The sequence below is a fragment of the Salvelinus fontinalis genome, chromosome 6 (genome assembly GCF_029448725.1).
Source record: "Salvelinus fontinalis isolate EN_2023a chromosome 6, ASM2944872v1, whole genome shotgun sequence".
Taxonomy (NCBI): domain Eukaryota; kingdom Metazoa; phylum Chordata; class Actinopteri; order Salmoniformes; family Salmonidae; genus Salvelinus; species Salvelinus fontinalis.
In genome coordinates, this window is record NC_074670.1 from 12,975,222 (window position 1) to 12,996,633 (window position 21,412).

Sequence of the window (21,412 nt, forward strand, 5' to 3'; positions counted from 1 at the left end):
ATGCAGGTGATACGAGTGGGTATGCAAAATATACCATACGCAATGCATTTCCGATGTTGAGTGGTGCCACCTGACACTATGATGACATTGGCAGATGTCAGGCTCTACTTTTTTGTTTCTCACACACACACATCACCTGACTCTGGTTGGCACAAACAAAATCAGATATTACATTCATTTTTATTCCTTGCATATTAAGACTGTACAGAAATTAATAAAACTTGGAATTAAATGTGACCTAAGCAGCATCAAAATCCATGTCCATTGCCTCACAGGTTTGGTTTCTCCACAGGTCTAGGATCAGCTGATTGGTGTTAAGACGATTCTTCACACACACACACTGCAGGTTTCCAGACCGACTGACTCGGGATCAGAGAATAACAGAAATCCTCTGATACACCAGGCAGCACATCAGTTTCTCAAGTCTCCAGACAGGAATACAGAACTGCATCATGGGCACTAAGAGGAGCAAATCCACACACCAGGGCCATATAGTACAACATGTAAACCATAACATACTACACAGTCCTACATATTTGGTAGAATATTTTACAGCTAACATGTACCGTAGCTGAAAGGAAATTATGTTGTCAGTAAACAGTTTGGCAAACATCTTATATTTTGGAGTCAAACTATGTACAGTATCTAATGTATGTAATGACAAGACTCATACTTACACCGCTTCACACGCTGTGTTTAACATCTTAGCTGGTGAGAGAAAAACAGAGGATAAAGAGTGAAAAGGAGGAAGAGAGAAATACATCCAGAGAGAGATGCAGGAAAGAGAACCTCACCCTCGTGCCCCTCTCCCTCTCGTAGTGTCTCAGTCAGTCAGTCCAGTATCTCCTTGATGCACCAGCAGCAGAGTACGAAGTAGAAGCACTCCTTGAGGGACTGGATGAAGCCATAGGCCATGTTCCCACCAAGGAAGTTCTTCCCTCTGCCTAGGCCCATGGCCATGTCACGCAGGTTCTGCCCGAGGGAGGAGGGCATGGCCTGGGGGAGAGGACGCTGGGGGTGCATGGCTCTGTTCCACACGGAGGACAAGAGGAAGAAATTATAGAAATGGGAGATGAGAGGAATAGGGGTCAGGTCAATCCCAGAGGAGTAGAGGAGGAAAGGAAGAGGAGAAGACCAGGGTTGGACTGGGTGTGAGTGGACAGAGAGCTCCTCCTATAGTGACATCAACACTACCAACACCAGGGGGTGTTCGCTCAGCTCCTGATCTTTCTCTATTCTATTCTTCTACACTCTGGAACACAGACACACCAGTCACCCCTGGTTGTGAAACATTCTGTTCACTGGCTCTGGGTGTGTTCTGCACCCCACCACCCCTCTCTCTGCATCTCTAGGGTTTTTGCCAGTCTGGAACAGACTAGCTCGGTGCTCTCCGTCTCTCTCTATGTAAAGCATAATCTATCCACCACACCTACAGTACACCCCTCAGGATAGTTCCAGTATCACCTGCTCAATGCAGCTCTACTGTAAAAGCGCACAATATTCCTCCTCTCTTTGTCCAGGACTGTGTGACAGCCTATTGTTTCTCTCTTCTGGTAATCTGTGTTTTGTGTTCTGAACAGGTTGAAATAAGTAAGCCTCACTATTCTGATTTCTATATTGTTGGATGACTGCGTGGTGGTCATCGTCCAGGTTGAAATTATTCTGTGAATGACAGCTATAGGACATGTTCTCACCAGAGGTCTGAATATACAACATTTGCTGACATGGACCCTGCACCAATACACATTCTCTAACCCTAGACCCTACTGTACACCTTGGCACTTAATGTAGAGGCACAACTAGCCTCCCCCTCCCCCCTGTGGTAATTCAACAAGCCTCCCCCTCCCCCTGTGGTAACTCAACAAGCCTCGTCCTCCCCCTGTGGTAACTCAACAAGCCTCGTCCTCCCCCTGTGGTAACTCAACAAGCCTCGTCCTCCCCCTGTGGTAACTCAACAAGCCTCGTCCTCCCCCTGTGGTAACTCAACAAGCCTCCCCCCTGTGGTAACTCAACAAGCCTCCCCCCTGTGGTAACTCAACAAGCCTCCCCCCTGTGGTAACTCAACAAGCCTCCCCCCTGTGGTAACTCAACAAGCCTCCCCCCTGTGGTAACTCAACAAGCCTCCCCCTGTGGTAACTCAACAAGCCTCCCCCCTGTGGTAACTCAACAAGCCTCCCCCCTGTGGTAACTCAACAAGCCTCCCCCCTGTGGTAACTCAACAAGCCTCTCCCCCCCCCTGTGGTAATTCAACTAGCCTCCCCCTCCCCCCTGTGGTAATTCAACTAGCCTCCCCCTCCCCCCTGTGGTAATTCAACTAGCCTCCCCCTCCCCCCTGTGGTAATTCAACAAGCCTCCCCCTGTGGTAACTCAACAAGCCTCCCCCTGTGGTAACTCAACAAGCCTCCCCCTGTGGTAACTCAACAAGCCTCCCCCTGTGGTAACTCAACAAGCCTCCCCCTGTGGTAACTCAACAAGCCTCCCCCTGTGGTAACTCAACAAGCCTCCCCCTGTGGTAACTCAACAAGCCTCCCCCTGTGGTAACTCAACAAGCCTCCCCCTGTGGTAACTCAACAAGCCTCCCCCTGTGGTAACTCAACAAGCCTCCCCCTGTGGTAACTCAACAAGCCTCCCCCTGTGGTAACTCAACAAGCCTCCCCCTGTGGTAACTCAACAAGCCTCCCCCTGTGGTAACTCAACAAGCCTCCCCCTGTGGTAACTCAACAAGCCTCCCCCTGTGGTAACTCAACAAGCCTCCCCCTGTGGTAACTCAACAAGCCTCCCCCTGTGGTAACTCAACAAGCCTCCCCCTGTGGTAACTCAACAAGCCCCCCCCCCCCCCCCCCCTGTGGTAACTCAACAAGCCTCCCCCTCCCCCCTGTGGTAACTCAACAAGCCTCGTCCTCCCCCTGTAGTAACTCAACAAGCCTCATGCTCTCCCTGTGGTAACTCAAGTAACGTCTTCCTGCCCGATCCTGTCTCTTTCCTTGTCCTGTCCTCTCATAATCTCCTTGGTCGTCTCCTCGAAGTGTAGAACTTCAATTAAAACAATATATAGTCTTCACCTGTATTTAGCAGAATAAATAAGTAAGTAAAGGGGATATGTTCTATTTAATAGTTATGAATCAACATTTAAGAAAACATCACAGGAGACCAAAGAGTAAATCCAGAAACTGCATTTTAAAGCCAAACTCACCAAGAAAGAGTCATGATATATGCATTTATATGCAATCTGTGATTTCAGATACAGATGTAAACAGATGTATTTTCCCCCAAAAGAACAAGAGTATTACAACAGAACTGTAAAAAGTACAAATTTAAAATCAATATTTGTGAAGGCTAATTGAAAATAACCCTTTGGCTTTCAAAACTCAAATCAAAAAGTACATCAAAACAACAACAATATAGAAACTGTAAAAAATGATTTCCATGCAACAAAGGCAACTGTGATGAACAATGACAACGCTAGAATGCTTCACAAATGATGTAGAGGATAGATTATTCCTTTTACACACACACCTTGGGGCTTGTATACTAGTTTCCTTGTTGCCTATCCAGGACCTATAGTCACTTAAACAGTCGGTGTCTAACACAGCTGTCCCTCCTGTGTGTTTGTGACAGAATGAAGCAAAGGCCTCACACAGAGCACATGTGCCACCATGTAAGAACTACACAACCCCCTACACTCCCAACCATAAACTCTGATCATCCACACATCCTCTCTCACAACACACACACACAGAAGCACGATGAGAAAGATGAATAAAACAGTTACCTGTCCAGGCTCAGAGAGCCCTTTCTCATGACTAGAGTTGCAGAATTCAGATAACTTTCCCCAAATTCCCCGGTTTCCCAGAAATCCTGGTTAAAATAATCCTAGAATTACTTGAGCGAATAAACAGGAATTCCATGAATCCTCCAACCAGGATTTCTGGAAAGCCAGGGGATTTTGCAACCCTCCTGATGAGACATAAATATTTTGAACAGCAGGTGGCAGATCCCAGTTTACTTTTCACTTCCACGTTTACAGTTTGGTTTCAGCCTCCCTCAAAAACCTGGACATGGTTCATTGGCTAGAATCAAAATGACTTTGATTCAGAGAGAAAAGTATTCTGTGGGTATTACATGTGAAATTTCTGTCCCACCCATGTTATTAATAACATCTAAACAATAAAGACTTTCATTTCAGAACAAAGAACTCAAACCGATCAATTAGATCTGATGTTATTTACAGGTGGAGTAGAAATCCCTCCAATGAGAGCTGCAACATCGAGCAACCGTGACAACAACAAGTGACAACAGGAAGTAAGAACAAATGTGCAATAGAGGAGCAGATTGCCATCACTGGACCTGGGTGGTGAGAGTCAGTGTCCTTTTTTCAGAGTCTTTGATGGCCTGAGAGACCATGTGACAGAATCCAACGGTCCACTACATTTGGATTAGGTACATCAACTGACTGTACAATAAGCACAGTACATTAGGTGACAGACTGCACTGGAGGGAGGTGACTGCATCGAAGAAACAAGGCACGAGTAAAAGATACAAAAAATATCATGAAGAGAAGGAGGGAGAGGATGATTCCTCCACTTTCTCTCCCTCTACTATCTTCTAATTCCAAGGAAAACAACACGTCAAAGTCCAACGTCTGACCAACGTTCAAGAAACTCCCAGACTCCGTTGTGAACAGTGCTGATAACAGTTTTCCCTGCAGTCAGCTGAGAAGAAACACATCACACACTAATGCTAACGCTAATGCTAATGCTAAAAGCTAATCTCCTGACCAAGTGTTGCAGCACATTTGGAGAGGAGAGAAAATCTATGCTGTGAATGCTCTGGATCGAATGTTTTCGGCATTAAAACACACTTCATCCAGTATGCCCACCAACCTCTCCACCCCCCACCCGTCCAGACAGAGACATGGCCATAGATTGTCAAGGCAAACAGATATTAACAACAAATCCATTGAAAAGCAAGAAAATATTGGCATTAATCCGAACTACGATTCCAACACAGCACCGATTAAATTGTGACAGCCGCATTTGGGTTGACTGTGACATCGTCGTAGAATTGGTTTTGAGCTCTTTCAGATGACATCGTGTCTAAGTCTGATGACATCTCTAGATGTGGAACCTCCCCCCTGCCCCTTCCCAGTCTTCTCTCCATCCCTCTCTATGTAAAGACACTATACTCCCAATGAAGGTACACATGACAGATACAGACTAACACACTGTATATGTTGGTGTATGAGTCATCTCCATGGTTTCTGCTGCCCCAGTCCAACCAAGTCCACTTTCTATGTCATGATCAGAGCAGAAAGGTAAGACCAGTCCCATGCAGACAGACAGGGAGAACAGTCCATTGTAGACAGACAGGGAGAACAGTCCATTGTAGACAGACAGGGAGACCAGTCCCATGCAGACAGACAGGGAGACCAGTCCATTGCAGACAGACAGGGAGACCAGTCCATTGCAGACAGACAGGGAGACCAGTCCATTGCAGACAGACAGGGAGACCAGTCCATTGCAGACAGACAGGGAGACCAGTCCATTGCAGACAGACAGGGAGACCAGTCCATTGTAGACAGACAGGGAGACCAGTCCCATGCAGACAGACAGGGAGACCAGTCCATTGCAGACAGACAGGCGGATGTCGGATGGGCATGAATCACATCCTTTTATCAAACTCCACCTTCGGAGGCCGGAAAGAAACCGTGTCCATATTTGGACAGACGGAGACAATGGTTGTTGGCATAGCAACCCCCTTTTTGCATACAGAGACGTCCTCCGTGACATCACCAGGTATCACTCAGGGGGTCAATGGTCAAAGATGAAAAGTATTTTAATGGGAGTGGCTTGAGGGTGAGCGAGGGCCCTGATTGGTGTGGACACAAAAACGTCTATGCATATTAACAGGAGGCCTGATCTCAGTCATGTTTGGTTATTCATGTGTTCCACTGATATTTGATTAGAGGGTCCATGTCCGAGCTCTCTGATGAGTCCAATCATCAGACAAGTCTTTGGAGTGCTTCTGTGACGGTGAGAGAAACTGTTTCCTCTGCCATGTCTGGATCAAGACCTCTCCCCCCCACCCCTCTCTCTACGTTTCACTCCTCCCCTCCAAGGTCCATAGTCCTCCTTTACTATGATTGTATCATTTCTGAATTATTCTATGGCATGATTTAATTAATAATGCTCCGTTTTTTACTAAATTGTATTAATTTCTGTCCCAATGAGAAGGAAAATAAAGTGTTCCTAGGTGTTACTCCCACGTTCTTTGGAGGGATGGAGGGAGTGGACCTCGATGACAGAAGGATGAACAGAAGGAGGGATCACGGAGGTAACAGTGAGTCGTCCAGGAGGAGAGGAGGGTGTGAGGAAAAGCAGAGAACAAATGATTTTGGCAGAAAGAGTGACAGAGGTGTTTTTTTGGCTTTCCTTAATGTTGTCAGCACTGCTTATGTGTGTAGTGTTTCTGAGAGTGTGTGTTGCATTGCTGTATTTGTGTGTGTGTTCAGGCCCTGTGCTCCACTGGTTGTTGCAGACACACCTCACTGCCTGCTGATACGATGGGCAGTCTGTTGTCCATGTGGTAACTGATCAGGTGGCTCACACTCTCAAAGTGGTGGTCTTTGGTACGTACCTGAGGAGTAGGACAACACACACACACACACACACACACACACACACACACACACACACACACACACAGAGATAGAGAAAGGGTCAACAAAACATAGCACGTCACAGCTGATAAGTGGGAAGGGGTCGGATGGCTCGCTCTAACTCAGACACCTCTCCCTGCAACTCACCACTCCCTCTGGGTCGACCAGTAGTAGGTGTTTGGGCTGACCCCCCTGTTGTCCAGTGAGGACGTACTGTCCAGGGGTGGTGCCTGACTCTCGGACCAGGAAGTCTCCATCACGGGTCAGCAGTCTCTCAGCCTGCCTGCGACTCAGGCTGCCGTGGAACCAGGCCTCGCACTGCAGCTGTTCCACCAGAGGGGGCGCCGCTGAGACCCCCAGACCTGATACACCCAGGGAATCATCAAACGGCTCTGAGAGGAGAAGGAGAGAGGGCAGAGCGAGAGAGACGTTGTGAGACCATACGACCAGACCAGATTCATTCTTGATACATTCAGGATACCAATATTCTAATTTCCCCTATGTCCAAACCCAAATGAATAAACTAATGACTTCTACTGTAGTGTAATTACTGCAATATAGCTGATAACCATTCTAATTAGTCTTATCTGAGATGACTGATAGTGACTGCTACAGACTGCAGGGCCAGTCGATGTATTGTACACAGACTCTAGCTGATAGGGCCAACTGGGACTCACTCATGTCGAACGCATCTCTGTGAGCGTTGCCATTGGCTGCAGCTGTTGTGGGGCGGGGTTTATCCACATTGACGTATGAGGGGTCATCACACAGGTCCCGCCCTCCCTCCTTTGCTCCTACTGAAACAACCAATCAGAGGAGTTTAATCACATAACTGTCTGTCGGTATCACCTGGGAAGTGGGAGGAGATGGATTTAGATGAAACCTACTACAACTACTAAGGACATGGTGACCTCTAGTGGACAACCAGAGACTTACACAACCAGAGACTTTCTGTTTAACTATTAGTCACAGAAGGATCGGGCGATTTCAGCAGAGCGAGTCGACAAAGACATACAAGCGTAAATATGTACATTGCATTTCAAAATCTGAATGAGCAGGTGTTAGGGTGCTAAATATCCATATTTACAATGAACGTATAATTATTCAACTGCATGTACGATAGTTGAATTCCTTTGTCTCTCCTTCTCCCGCTCTTTCTTTCCCCAGTCCTTTCACTGTGTAACCAGCCGTCATATCGGGTTAGTCCACTAGGGACTTTTCATTGCGTTATGTTAGTAATCAACGCATAATCTATCCTGTGTGTGTTTATGTCATTCTGTGTGATTATTTAGTTAGTTAGTAAATAAATAGTTAAGCCAATTTGTGTATCGCTGAATCATCATGCAGATTAGGGTTGGTGCAGATTTAAGTCAACGACGTTCAGAATGAGACTGATATGAGGTAATAATAATTCATGTATGACTAATATGATAAAGGTATATTCTGATATTCTTCAGTGAATTCGGAGAAATGGTAACTCATTAAACAAACTTTTTCTGTGGTGCCCCAAGATTGCTAATGAGTTAATTGTTACATCATTAATTTAATCACATAATCATTTAAACGTAGTAAATTGACTTGATTAAATAATTGTCATCGCATTAATGGTATTCACGTCACGACACCCTTATGGGAACACAGAGACCAGTTGACACACACTGCCCTAGAGCAACGCACACTGCCCTAGAGCAACGCACACTGCCCTAGAGCAACGCACACTGCCCTAGAGCAACGCACACTGCCCTAGAGCAACGCACACTGTCCTAGAGCAACACCCACTGTCCTAGAGTAACACACACAGGGTCAATCTGACTCATTTCCTCTCACTGTGTCCGTGTCATTCTCTCACTGCAAGTCATTGTATTATGCGTCACCTCATATCCTTTAGCTGAGTGTGAGTGTGAGTGTGAGTGTGAGTGTGAGAGATGACTCACTTGGTAGAGGGGGAAGCGGCTGCTTGTGAATATCATTCTGACCCGGCTGTCCATAGGGCTGAAAACACACACACCAGAAGCAATTAAGATACAGATGGAAAAACATACATTACACGGACCAACTGACGAGACACACACACACTGTGAGGTGAATAAGGAGAGCGCCAGAGAGAGTGGAAGACTAAGGCCTGCTGTGATGTGAGGGTGAGACTGGGTCAGATGATTAGCCTACATACTGAAATGCTCTCTCTCCCCTGGAGCTGCAGCCTGGATTCAATACAATTGATGTGTGTGTATATACATCTCACCAGCGTAGCCCCAGGGCGGGCCCTCATGTCCACCAGTCCCCCAGGAGGAGGTTGTTTCCCGGGGAAGTTATTGTAGTACGGAACATCTGCAGGGGGTGGTGCTCCCTCATCTTCCTCTTCCTCCCACGCTGAACCGTCAAACGGAGCCATCCTGAGAAAGGGGAGAGGAGTCAGAACTCAGGAGTGAGAAACACACACACACACACACACACACACACACACACCTGTCATGGGGGGTGACCAGTTTGGGGGGGTTCTTCAGGTACTGTTTGAAGCGCAGTTCGAAGGCCTGCCCTATCGTACTGATGACTTCCTGGGCCAAGCCCTCCGAACACTCCAGGATATGACATGCTGGACAGAAAGGAAGCAGAGAGGAGGGTAAACAACAGAGGTAAGGAAACAGAATATTGGCACTGCCTCGCTGTCCAAAGAAAGGTACTGAAAAGGGATTGGATGTGCTGCTGGATAAATATACTGACTTTGTGTTTATTTTTACATGGACAGTGCACATGAATCAATGTTTCAGTAAAAGTGCCGGTTTTAGCCAGCTGGCTAATTTTCAACTGCAGTCCCTGGGCAGGTTATTAAAAACAATTACAATAACAATACAGCCAATCAATGAGCAGTGAGCACGCAGACAGAGCAACAGCACAAAAAGCAACAAAACAAATACATAAAAGCAACAAAGTGGAGGGATGACATTGATGTAAGGTACTGAACAAGGACTGGATGTGCTGCTGGATAAATCTATTGGAGGGATGACATTGATGTAAGGTACTGAACAAGGACTGGATGTGCTGCTGGATAAATCTATTGGAGGGATGACATTGATGTAAGGTACTGAACAAGGACTGGATGTGCTGCTGGATAAATCTATTGGAGGGATGACATTGATGTAAGGTACTGAACAAGGACTGGGTGTGCTGCTGGATAAATCTATTGGAGGGATGACATTGATGTAAGGTACTGAACAAGGACTGGATGTGCTGCTGGATAAATCTATTGGAGGAATGACATTGAGTCTCACCTCTCTGGTTGACTGGGTCTTTGGCCACGTATGCTACATACTCTGCTGTGTCCTGAGGGAGAGAGAAGAGAAGAGGGGGATGGGGAGGAGGAAGAGAGGGTGGGAGGGGTAAATGAGAAGGAAATATGAAGAGGAGGGTAAGGAGAAAAGGGGAGAGTGGGTGAGTTGGAAGAGAGAAGGAAGCAAAGACGTTTAGTCGGAAGAGCTATTAACACACAATGATCTAGAGAGGAGGAGGAAGAGCTATTAACACACAATGATCTAGAGAGGAGGAGGAGGAAGAGCTATTAACACACAATGATCTAGAGAGGAGGAGGATGAAGAGCTATTAACACACAATGATCTAGAGAGGAGGAGGAGGAGGAGGAGGAGGAGCTATTAACACACAATGATCTAGAGAGGAGGAGGAGGAGGAGGAGCTATTAACACACAATGATCTAGAGAGGAGGAGGAGGAGCTATTAACACATAATGATCTAGAGAGGAGGGATAGAGGAGGAGGAGGAGGAAGAGCTATTAACACATAATGATCTAGAGAGGAGGAGGATGAAGAGCTATTAACACACAATGATCTAGAGAGGAGGAGGAGGAGGAGGAGCTATTAACACACAATGATCTAGAGAGGAGGAGGAGGAGGAGGAGGAGGAGCTATTAACACACAATGATCTAGAGAGGAGGGATAGAGGAGGAGGAGGAGGAAGAGCTATTAACACACAATGATCTAGAGAGGAGGAGGAGGAGGAGGAGGAGCTATTAACACACAATGATCTAGAGAGGAGGAGGAGGAGGAGGAGGAGCTATTAACACATAATGATCTAGAGAGAAGGAGGAGGAGGAGGAGCTATTAACACACAATGATCTAGAGAGAAGGAGGAGGAGGAGCTATTAACACACAATGATCTAGAGAGAAGGAGGAGGAGGAGCTATTAACACACAATGATCTAGAGAGGAGGAGGAGGAGGAAGAGCTATTAACACATAATGATCTAGAGAGAAGGAGGAGGAGGAGGAGCTATTAACACACAATGATCTAGAGAGGAGGAGGAGGAGGAGGAGCTATTAACACACAATGATCTAGAGAGAAGGAGGAGGAGGAGCTATTAACACACAATGATCTAGAGAGAAGGAGGAGGAGGAGGAGCTATTAACACACAATGATCTAGAGAGGAGGAGGAGGAGGAGGAGGAGCTATTAACACATAATGATCTAGAGAGAAGGAGGAGGAGGAGGAGCTATTAACACACAATGATCTAGAGAGAAGGAGGAGGAGGAGCTATTAACACACAATGATCTAGAGAGGAGGAGGAGGAGGAGGAGGAGCTATTAACACATAATGATCTAGAGAGAAGGAGGAGGAGGAGGAGCTATTAACACACAATGATCTAGAGAGGAGGAGGAGGAGGAAGAGCTATTAACACATAATGATCTAGAGAGAAGGAGGAGGAGGAGGAGCTATTAACACACAATGATCTAGAGAGGAGGAGGAGGAGGAGCTATTAACACACAATGATCTAGAGAGAAGGAGGAGGAGGAGCTATTAACACATAATGATCTAGAGAGGAGGAGGAGGAGGAGCTATTAACACACAATGATCTAGAGAGGAGGAGGAGGAGGAGCTATTAACACATAATGATCTAGAGAGAAGGAGGAGGAGGAGGAGGAGCTATTAACACACAATGATCTAGAGAGAAGGAGGAGGAAGAGCTATTAACACACAATGATCTAGAGAGGAGGAGGAGGAGGAGGAGCTATTAACACACAATGATCTAGAGGAGGAATTTCGGAGGAGGAGGAAGAGCTATTAACACACAATGATCTAGAGAGGAGGGATAGAGGAGGAGGAGGAGGAAGAGCTATTAACACACAATGATCTAGAGGAGGAATTTCGGAGGAGGAGGAAGAGCTATTAACACACAATGATCTAGAGAGGAGGGATAGAGGAGGAGGAGGAGGAAGAGCTATTAACACACAATGATTTAGAGAGAAGGAGGAGGAGGAAGAGCTATTAACACACAATGATCTAGAGAGGAGGGATAGAGGAGGAGGAGGAAGAGCTATTAACACACAATGATCTAGAGAGAAGGAGGAGGAAGAGCTATTAACACACAATGATCTAGAGAGGAGGAAGAGCTATTAACACACAATGATCTAGAGAGAAGGAGGAGGAAGAGCTATTAACACACAATGATCTAGAGGAGGAATTTCGGAGGAGGAGGAAGAGCTATTAACACACAATGATCTAGAGAGGAGGGATAGAGGAGGAAGAGCTATTAACACACAATGATTTAGAGAGGAGGAAGAGAGGAGGAGGAGGAGCTATTAACACACAATGATCTAGAGAGGAGGAAGAGGGGAGGAGGAAGAAGAGTTGGAAGAGAAAGAATACATGTCTGAGGAAGAGAGGTAGGGAGTTCCACTGACGTGGATGAAGACAAAGGAGGGAGGAAAAGAGGAAAGGAGCTATGGAATACAGAGAGAGATGGATAGAGGTAAAGAAAGATAGATGGAGCAAGACGGAGAGGCAGCGTGACAGGGATAGAGGAGTAGACAGAGTGAAGCAGGGAGAGAGAGAGAGAGAGAGAGAGAGAGAGAGAGAGAGAGAGAGGAGAGAGAGAGAGAGAGAGAGAGAGAGAGAGAGAGAGAGAGAGAGAGAGAGAGAGAGAGAGAGAGAGAGAGAGAGAGAGAGAGAGAGAGAGAGAGAGAGGAGAGAGAGAGAGGAGAGAGAGAGAGAGAGAGAGAGAGAGAGAGAGAGAGAGAGAGAGAGAGAGAGAGAGAGAGAGAGAGAGAGAGAGAGAGAGAGAGAGAGAGAGAGAGAGAGAGAGAGAGAGAGAGAGAGAGAGAGAGAGAGAGAGAGAGAGAGAGAGAGAGAGAGAGAGAGAGAGAGAGAGAGAGAGAGGAGAGAGAGAGAGAGAGAGAGAGAGAGAGAGAGAGAGAGAGAGAGAGAGAGAGAGAGAGAGAGAGAGAGAGAGAGAGAGAGAGAGAGAGAGAGAGAGAGAGAGAGAGAGAGAGAGAGAGAGGAGTAGATGGGTGGACAGAGTGAAGCAGGGAGAGAGAGAGAGAGAGAGAGGAGTAGATGGGTGGACAGAGTGAAGCAGGGAGAGAGAGAGGAGTAGATGGGTGGACAGAGTGAAGCAGGGAGAGAGGCATAGAGGAGTAGATGGGTGGACAGAGTGAAGCAGGGAGAGAGAGGCATAGAGGAGTAGATGGGTGGACAGAGTGAAGCAGGGAGAGAGAGGCATAGAGGAGTAGATGGGTGGACAGAGGCAGAGCAATGAATAGAGTGGGGATAGAGGATGGATAGTGAGGTGAGCGAGGGAGAGGGCTGTATGACTCACTGGGTCTCCTCCAGAAGCGAAAGAGATGGACTGCATGTGATGATTTGCAATTATCTGTGAAAAGAGAGAGAGAGAGGGATTTGAGCAGGTAGAGAGAGAGAGAGAGAGAGAGATCATGTTTCTCCATTCAGCAGCAGTTGACAGTTAGATATAGTGTATACTAAATACCTAACTGACTGGATGATGTAATTAACACTATGTAACAGTCTGCAATAACAAACCCAGATAGATCAATAACAACAAACACTCTTTCAGGATCCATGTCGAGTGTGCGTGTGTGTGTGTCACCTGTTTGCAGTCGGAGGCCAGCAGGTTGAGGCTGCTGGTAGAGACCGTCAGGCTGATGGTCATCCCAGCAAACTGCAGGTTACGTTTCCCCAGAATGGACGTCATACAGCGAGACGACGGCTGGAGGGGGAGGGGAGGGAGGGAGAGAACTTTTAAAAGCTCTTTATTAACCATTCATGTTAAACAGAAGGCCAACAGGGAAAGAAAGATTTCACCAATAAGGAAGATTAAACAGAAGCTAATCTAAAAGAAGATAACAGAGCATAGTAAACGTACTGTACAATATACAGAGAAGAATGTGTATGTGAAGGCAATAGAGAGGGAGAAGCATGTCTGAGCCGTGTGTGTGTGTATATAGAAGAACAGCTGCAGGCTGCCAGTGATCCTGTCTGACTCTGCTCTGTTCAATGGTTCATATGGTCAACACAAACGTAAGCTTGTCTAGTCAAGTCCCACACAGTCCACAGTCTCCCAGGGCCAGACATGCTTTAGCCAAACCAGTCTGTTGTGTATATAGCTGTTTTATGTAGTGTTTGGGTGGATGCTTTAAGTTTTACAGGAATGCCCCCCTCCCCATAAAGACGGGCTGGGCCCGGCCCAGTTGGAGTTGGCTTAGTCTCGGCACACACAACTTAGTCACAAGTCTCCCTCATACAAGGGACAGTGTGTACATGTGTGAGAGAGAGACAGTGAGAGAGAAAGAGAGAGAGAGAGGTAATTACCTGGAAGTACCACTGACCAGAGTGGACAATCCAGCTAAATCCAGATCCAACAACGCCCTGACTACAGTCCTCCACTTAACACATAAATAAATAATACTCTGTGTGTGTGTGTGTGTGTGTGTGTGTGTGTATTGGTGTACCTTTCTCTTGCGTTGGGCTCCTTTGGCTCCAGGCACTGCCTCACACACCACTGAGATAGCCTCTCTGAAACAACAACACGTGTGAGAATCTCTCTGTAACACACTTGTGCGGATTTCACTGTGCAGCAGATTAGATGAAATCTGGCAACATGTGACACAGACTTGATCATCCTGACAATCACACTCATCCTCACCATGGATACAAACATCACTATAGAAACCAGAAGGAAACCACCACGATTCCAGAAGATGCTAATTTAGAGATTGTGAGGGCGGTAGGCACACACACAATACTGTTAAAGCGATACAGTCCTTTCAGATTGGCCAACACTAAATGGGTAGCAGCTAGGGACCAAAATAGAACAGGGAAAAAAAGAGAACTGGGGGATATGAACTGGAGATAAACAATGCATTTTTATGTGAAAAGGAGGTAGCTAGTAAGAGTACATTTTGTGATTTGCAATGTTTTGAACCAGAGCCCTATACAGCACTTAGCTCTAACTACATGGCTCTGTTTTGTACTACCTAACCACAGTACATCTGCATGCAGTAACTTGATAATTAGCCCTAAACAACAGCTTAAAGGGATAGTTCACCCAAATGACAAAATAACACATTGGTTTCCTTACCCTGTAAGCAGTCTAAGGACAAGGTATGACAGCAACCCATACCTTGGTTTAGTTTTCCAAATGCTAACGTTTTAGCAATTGTTGCACAAATCCCATTCAAGTCATGGTACCGATATTAGCATTTTTCTGCGCATCATGTTCAAATCATCTATAAGTGACTTTGTTGAGCTTCACAATCAATTTTAGATACTTCCGGGGGATTTTGGGTAACGAAACCAATATGACATTTTGTAATTGGGTGAACTATCCCCTGAACAATTGGAGGTTCTCACCTGGTGACCTGAGTTCTGGTGTTGAAGTCCAGTGCCCTCATAGACTGTAGCACCTCCACACAGCCCATATACTACACAGGAAAGAGAGGAGACACATATGAACAGGGATGCCACTTCCTACAGCACTCCTCTCCACACAGCCCATACACTACACAGGAAACAGGAAAGGAACTCATATGAACTAGGATTCCATTTCCTCCAGAACACACACACTGACCGGAGGGGCAGATGGAAACAGATAGAGACAGACGGAAAGATGGACAGACAAGAGAATAGATCATTTTGAGAGAGCAACAGAAAAATTGACAGATATACATCCTACAAACTGAAAAACAGACAGAACAACCAACTCTTACCCGTACTGAGTAGGCAACCCCAGTGGTGCTGACCACGTGGTCTGAGTGTAGCCATCCTCTGGTGGGCTTGTTGACGAAGGAGCCGTGGCGCGTCCACTCATCTCCCCCCAGCTGCCCCCCCTCCACCCGCGCCCTCCTGGACGCCCCACCCAGCCGGTTCATATCCTGCAGAGGGGGGCGATGGGGGGGAGAGGGGGCTGTTAGACAAGGAGGGGGATGAGGAGTGGGAGAGCTGGAACTATTACCCCCTGAAGACCCCAAGGGGGCTTGAGCCCGCTGAGGCCTGCTGGAGACCTTGAGGCCTGAGAGTAGAGTAGCAGAGACACCCAGGCGAAGGGCTCCCATCCTGGGGAAGAAGGAACAGAGCGTGGTGGGGCTGTTCTCGGCCCGGCGGGGGGAGGAAGGGGGGAGGATGGGGGTGAGAGAGGAGGAGGAGAGGGAGGAGGGTAGCCCAGGAGGGGTGAGGGGGGTTGCGGGGGTGGAAGGGGGGAGGGAGAAAGGGTTGGAGTTGATATCGTCATTCGAACTGAGAGATTCACTCCGGAAGTGAGTGTACTTAGTTTTAGGGACCAGCTCCATCATGGATCTGAGATGTTCAATGTTATTTCAGTGTTTCTCTAACAAGTCCACACTCTCTGGTGTGATTCAGTCTGAACAACAACGGTGGTTCATTCTCTCTTTCTCTGTATTATCAGTCTCTCACTCAAAAACACGCTCGTCTTTCTTTCCCTCTCAGTGACCGTTGTCTGTCCGTCCGCCCTGTTTTATTTCCTCCCGTCATTGTCAGGCAGTGCGGCAGACACTGCGCAAGAAACACCTTCATCTACAAGACAGAGGAGAGCAGCAAGAGGAGCGATTGAAGATCAGAGGGGATCACTCTCTAAGAGTCTAACCCAGTACACTGATGGAGTGATACTCAGAGTTGTTTGGTGTCTACGCTGTCAGTCTTACACCATTTTATGACTTTCAATCCACAGAAATGAATGCCACTTTCCAATAGACAGAATCCAAAAGGATTTTTGTGATCAAGTATGCAGCAGCTGTTCTGAAAACTGCTGTTTGAGCACATCAGCATGTCAACTAATGTAGCATGGCACTTAAGTCCAGTTGTTCATCTTTGAGCACCATGGAGATTCCACATACAACCTCAGAATGTGATTGTCTATTGACACAGACACTCAGGTGGTATGAGTGACTGCATCAAGGGGCCTACCCTCATGTGTCTGTGTGTGTTCGCACGTGTTGGAGTAGAAACCCACTCTACTGCCTGTAAATGGCACAGAGTGTGTGAGTCTGTGGTGTGTGTGTGCGCGTTTCAGCGTGTCTGTCGGGGCAGTAGCTCACTAGCCTCTCTTGCCTGACATGGGCTCATAAAAACCCTATCAGCTGCCAACGAGTAGATCAGAAGGGACACACACACACACACACACACACACACACACACACACACACACACACACACACACACACACACACACACACACACACACACACACACTGCCAAGACACAGCAGTGACGGGTCGATGCAACAGAGTTAGATTATCTGCAGAGCTTAATAAAGCAAAGTTCTGTTAAGACCCCCTGATCTATGGCCAGACACCAATTCTGGCAGGGAAAATCTCTCTTATCCCTCCTACTTTTTATTCCTCTCTCTCTTTATCCCTCCTGTTTTACTCCTCTCTCTTTATTCCTCTCTCTCTTTATTCCTCTCTCTCTTTATTCCTCTCTCTCTTTATTCCTCTCTCTCTTTATTCCTCTCTCTCTTTATCCCTCTCTCTCTTTATCCCTCTCTCTCTTTATCCCTCTCTCTCTTTATCCCTCTCTCTCTTTATCCCTCTCTCTCTTTATCCCTCTCTCTCTTTATCCCTCTCTCTCTTTATCCCTCTCTCTTTATCCCTCTCTCTTTATCCCTCTCTCTTTATCCCTCTCTCTTTATCCCTCTCTCTTTATCCCTCTCTCTTTATCCCTCTCTCTTTATCCCTCTCTCTTTATCCCTCTCTCTTTATCCCTCTCTCTTTATCCCTCTTGTTTTTATTCCTCTCTCTCTTTATCCCTCTTGTTTTTATTCCTCTCTCTCTTTATCCCTCTTGTTTTTATTCCTCTCTCTCTTTATCCCTCTTGTTTTTATTCCTCTCTCTCTTTATCCCTCTTGTTTTTATTCCTCTCTCTCTTTATCCCTCTTGTTTTTATTCCTCTCTCTCTTTATCCCTCTTGTTTTTATTCCTCTCTCTCTTTATCCCTCTTGTTTTTATTCCTCTCTCTCTTTATCCCCCTTGTTTTTATTCCTCTCTCTCTTTATCCCTCTTGTTTTTATTCCTCTCTCTCTTTATCCCTCTTGTTTTTATTCCTCTCTCTCTTTATCCCTCTTGTTTTTATTCCTCTCTCTCTTTATCCCTCTTGTTTTTATTCCTCTCTCTCTTTATCCCTCTTGTTTTTATTCCTCTCTCTCTTTATCCCTCTTGTTTTTATTCCTCTCTCTCTTTATCCCTCTTGTTTTTATTCCTCTCTCTCTTTATCCCTCTTGTTTTTATTCCTCTCTCTTTACCCCTCCTGCTTTTTATTCCTCTCTCTTTACCCCTCCTGCTTTTTATTCCTCTCTCTCTTTATCCCTCCTGCTTTTTATTCCTCTCTCTCTTTTAACCCTCCTGCTTTTTATTCCTCTCTCTCTTTTAACCCTCCTGCTTTTTATTCCTCTCTCTCTTTTAACCCTCCTGCTTTTTATTCCTCTCTCTCTTTTAACCCTCCTGCTTTTTATTCCTCTCTCTCTTTATCCCTCTTGTTTTTATTCCTCTCTCTCTTTATCCCTCTTGTTTTTATTCCTCTCTCTCTTTATCCCTCTTGTTTTTATTCCTCTCTCTCTTTATCCCTCTTGTTTTTATTCCTCTCTCTCTTTATCCCTCTTGTTTTTATTCCTCTCTCTCTTTATCCCTCTTGTTTTTATTCCTCTCTCTCTTTATCCCCCTTGTTTTTATTCCTCTCTCTCTTTATCCCTCTTGTTTTTATTCCTCTCTCTCTTTATCCCTCTTGTTTTTATTCCTCTCTCTCTTTATCCCTCTTGTTTTTATTCCTCTCTCTCTTTATCCCTCTTGTTTTTATTCCTCTCTCTCTTTATCCCTCTTGTTTTTATTCCTCTCTCTCTTTATCCCTCTTGTTTTTATTCCTCTCTCTCTTTATCCCTCTTGTTTTTATTCCTCTCTCTCTTTATCCCTCTTGTTTTTATTCCTCTCTCTTTACCCCTCCTGCTTTTTATTCCTCTCTCTTTACCCCTCCTGCTTTTTATTCCTCTCTCTCTTTATCCCTCCTGCTTTTTATTCCTCTCTCTCTTTTAACCCTCCTGCTTTTTATTCCTCTCTCTCTTTTAACCCTCCTGCTTTTTATTCCTCTCTCTCTTTTAACCCTCCTGCTTTTTATTCCTCTCTCTCTTTTAACCCTCCTGCTTTTTATTCCTCTCTCTCTTTTAACCCTCCTGCTTTTTATTCCTCTCTCTCTTTTAACCCTCCTGCTTTTTATTCCTCTCTCTCTTTTAACCCTCCTGCTTTTTATTCCTCTCTCTCTTTTAACCCTCCTGCTTTTTATTCCTCTCTCTCTTTTAACCCTCCTGCTTTTTATTCCTCTCTCGCTTTATTCCCTCCTGCTTTTTATTCCTCTCTCTCTTTATTCCTCCTGCTTTTTATTCCTCTCTCTCTTTATCCCTCCTGCTTTTCATTCCTCTCTCTCTTTATCCCTCCTGCTTTTTATTCCTCTCTCTCTTTATCCCTCCTGCTTTTTATTCCTCTCTCTCTTTATTCCTCTTTCTCTCCTGTGAGCAGCTTTGTTTTTCAGGTTCCAAGGCTGCTGGACAGTAGTCCTAAGTAATTTAACTCTTCCTTCTCTATACTCTCTCCCTCTTCCTCACTCCCTCCCTCCCTCACTCCCTCTCTTCCTTCCTCCCTCCCTCTCTCACTCCCTCTCTCACTCCCTCCCTCCCTCTCTCACTCCCTCCCTCCCTCACTCCCTCACTCCCTCTCTCACTCACTCCCTCTCTCACTCTCACTCACTCCCTCTCTCACTCCCTCTCTCACTCTCACTCACTCCCTCTCTCACTCTCACTCCCTCTCTCACTCCCTCTCTCACTCCCTCTCTCACTCTCACTCACTCCCTCTCTCACTCTCACTCCCTCTCTCACTCCCTCTCTCACTCCCTCTCTCACTCCCTCTCTCACTCCCTCTCTCACTCCCTCTCTCACTCCCTCTCTCACTCCCTCTCTCACTCCCTCTCTCACTCCCTCTCTCTCTCACTCCCTCTCTCACTCCGTCTCTCACTCCCTCTCTCACTCCCTCTCTCACTCCCTCTCTCACTCCCTCTCTCTCTCTCTCTCTCTCTTCCTCACTCCCTCTCTCTCTTCCTCCAGATGGTCTCGTGTCCTCTCTGGATGGCCTTGGCTTTCTCCCTCCCTTTCTCCCCCTCTTCCTCTCTCTTCCTCCAGATCACCTCCTGGGCGGTTTCTCTCCCTTTCTCTGCACTTCTCTCTCCCCTCAGCTTGTCCTCTCCTATCATCTCCTGGAATCCCTCTCTCCTCCTCCACACTGTTTTCTGTGCCTCCCTCAGTAGCCGCTGCACTTCCTCCTTCTCTCGCTCCACCACTTCCTGCCTTCTCTTCCAAATGATCTCTCGCTCCCCCTCTCCCCGCCCCTCGTCTCCTTTCCCGTTCTCCAGACTGTCCTCTTAAACAGTCCCTCTACTTTAAAGATTGTCTGTCTCTCTCCACACTCACTCACTCTGTAACTACAGCCAGAGTCTACACAATGCACATAACCTAGTAACAGACACCACTAGATAAGAAAACACCAGATGCTGGGCTTGTCCCTGACTGAAGTTTCTGATATGGCTAAAACAGTAGGTAGAGCTGTTCTAGAACATTGCTGCCCTGGTTAGAGTGGATACGTTCTGGAGCACCATAGCATCAGAAGTGCTAGAGTTGGAGAAGTTGCCTTTTTCTGGATACAGAAACAGTGACACACACAGTGGTGATGTAACAAGAGAGAATGTAGGTCATTGGCTGATGACACCACCTGTGGGATTGTTTTGATGACAATGAGACCTGAATGGTACTGGAGGCTTGTTAGAGAACTCAATCACCCAGTCATTACACTCAATTAAACCTCCCTCCCCTCTCTCTTGCTCTCCTTACTGATGCAACAGAAACAGTCTTGTTTAAACAAGCCAATAATCAGTTACCTGAGAGAAGCATGTGTATTTCTTGACACAGTATGGTCCAGTACTAGCCTAACTAGAAACACAGGAGCTAACTACAGTCCGAACAATCTGCATAGTCCATCCAAAGAGAAAACTAAAGTTGTCTTACATGAACAGTCTCCAGCTGCAAGACACAACTCACAGAAGTGAATAGTGGAGGTTGAACCTGTAATATAACTCCAGGGGCTTGTCAGCTCACATATCAGTGTTGTTTCCAGCACTTTACACATGTTCTAACCATTACTCTGCCAGGTTAGACCCACTGAGATAAAACTTTGTAACAGATTGACAATTTGGCATCAAAAGTTTCACGATGATACCAGAGAAAGTAGACTTTCAACAACAAGCGCTAACGGCTAAAGCCCTGTATGTTTGGAAGCAGAGGGTTACCAGCTAGCCGTTTGATTTTGGCTGCCTAGCAACAGACAGAGGGACGCTCACTCGATCACACCAGTCTAGCACCAGAGGGTCTGTCTACGGAGCCTGCCACAGCACTCCTCCCAGACAGA

At 46.3% G+C, this 21,412-nt stretch overlaps 2 protein-coding genes across 4 annotated transcripts in view; both read right to left on the minus strand.

Annotated features, from left to right (window-relative positions):
- Nucleotides 1-161: 161 nt before the first annotated feature.
- LOC129856661 (lens epithelial cell protein LEP503-like) lies at nucleotides 162-1,800 on the minus strand. 2 transcript variants are annotated; one of them, XR_008759792.1, is made up of 3 exons: nucleotides 795-1,800; nucleotides 678-708; nucleotides 162-459 (listed from the first exon to the last, which is right to left on the minus strand). XR_008759792.1 is itself a non-coding variant. In XM_055924402.1 (2 exons), exon 1 carries the CDS (start codon nucleotides 1,021-1,023, stop codon nucleotides 832-834), a length of 192 nt encoding a protein of 63 aa, XP_055780377.1. In that variant the 5' UTR covers nucleotides 1,024-1,800; the 3' UTR covers nucleotides 162-708; nucleotides 795-831. The 2 variants fall into 2 exon arrangements, 1 of the variants encoding a protein (XP_055780377.1); XM_055924402.1 differs by having other exon boundaries at nucleotides 162-708.
- Nucleotides 1,801-3,158: 1,358 nt separating this feature from the next.
- Nucleotides 3,159-21,412, minus strand: part of LOC129857093 (SHC-transforming protein 1-like) — a 29,417-nt gene continuing 11,163 nt past the window's right edge. Inside the window, exons 2-13 of one of the 2 annotated variants that reach the window (XM_055925022.1) lie at nucleotides 15,668-15,832; nucleotides 15,312-15,382; nucleotides 14,411-14,474; nucleotides 13,549-13,668; nucleotides 13,261-13,314; nucleotides 9,928-9,979; nucleotides 9,125-9,251; nucleotides 8,901-9,051; nucleotides 8,593-8,650; nucleotides 7,336-7,455; nucleotides 6,806-7,050; nucleotides 3,159-6,636 (exon numbers count right to left, since the gene is read on the minus strand). In XM_055925022.1, coding sequence (XP_055780997.1) covers nucleotides 6,508-6,636; nucleotides 6,806-7,050; nucleotides 7,336-7,455; nucleotides 8,593-8,650; nucleotides 8,901-9,051; nucleotides 9,125-9,251; nucleotides 9,928-9,979; nucleotides 13,261-13,314; nucleotides 13,549-13,668; nucleotides 14,411-14,474; nucleotides 15,312-15,382; nucleotides 15,668-15,829 — 1,353 coding nt within the window. In that variant the 5' untranslated portion in view covers nucleotides 15,830-15,832 and the 3' untranslated portion in view covers nucleotides 3,159-6,507. Of the gene's footprint in view, nucleotides 6,637-6,805; nucleotides 7,051-7,335; nucleotides 7,456-8,592; nucleotides 8,651-8,900; nucleotides 9,052-9,124; nucleotides 9,252-9,927; nucleotides 9,980-13,260; nucleotides 13,315-13,548; nucleotides 13,669-14,410; nucleotides 14,475-15,311; nucleotides 15,383-15,667; nucleotides 17,937-21,412 lie in introns of those variants that run through there. The other variant, XM_055925021.1, reaches the window with a different exon arrangement.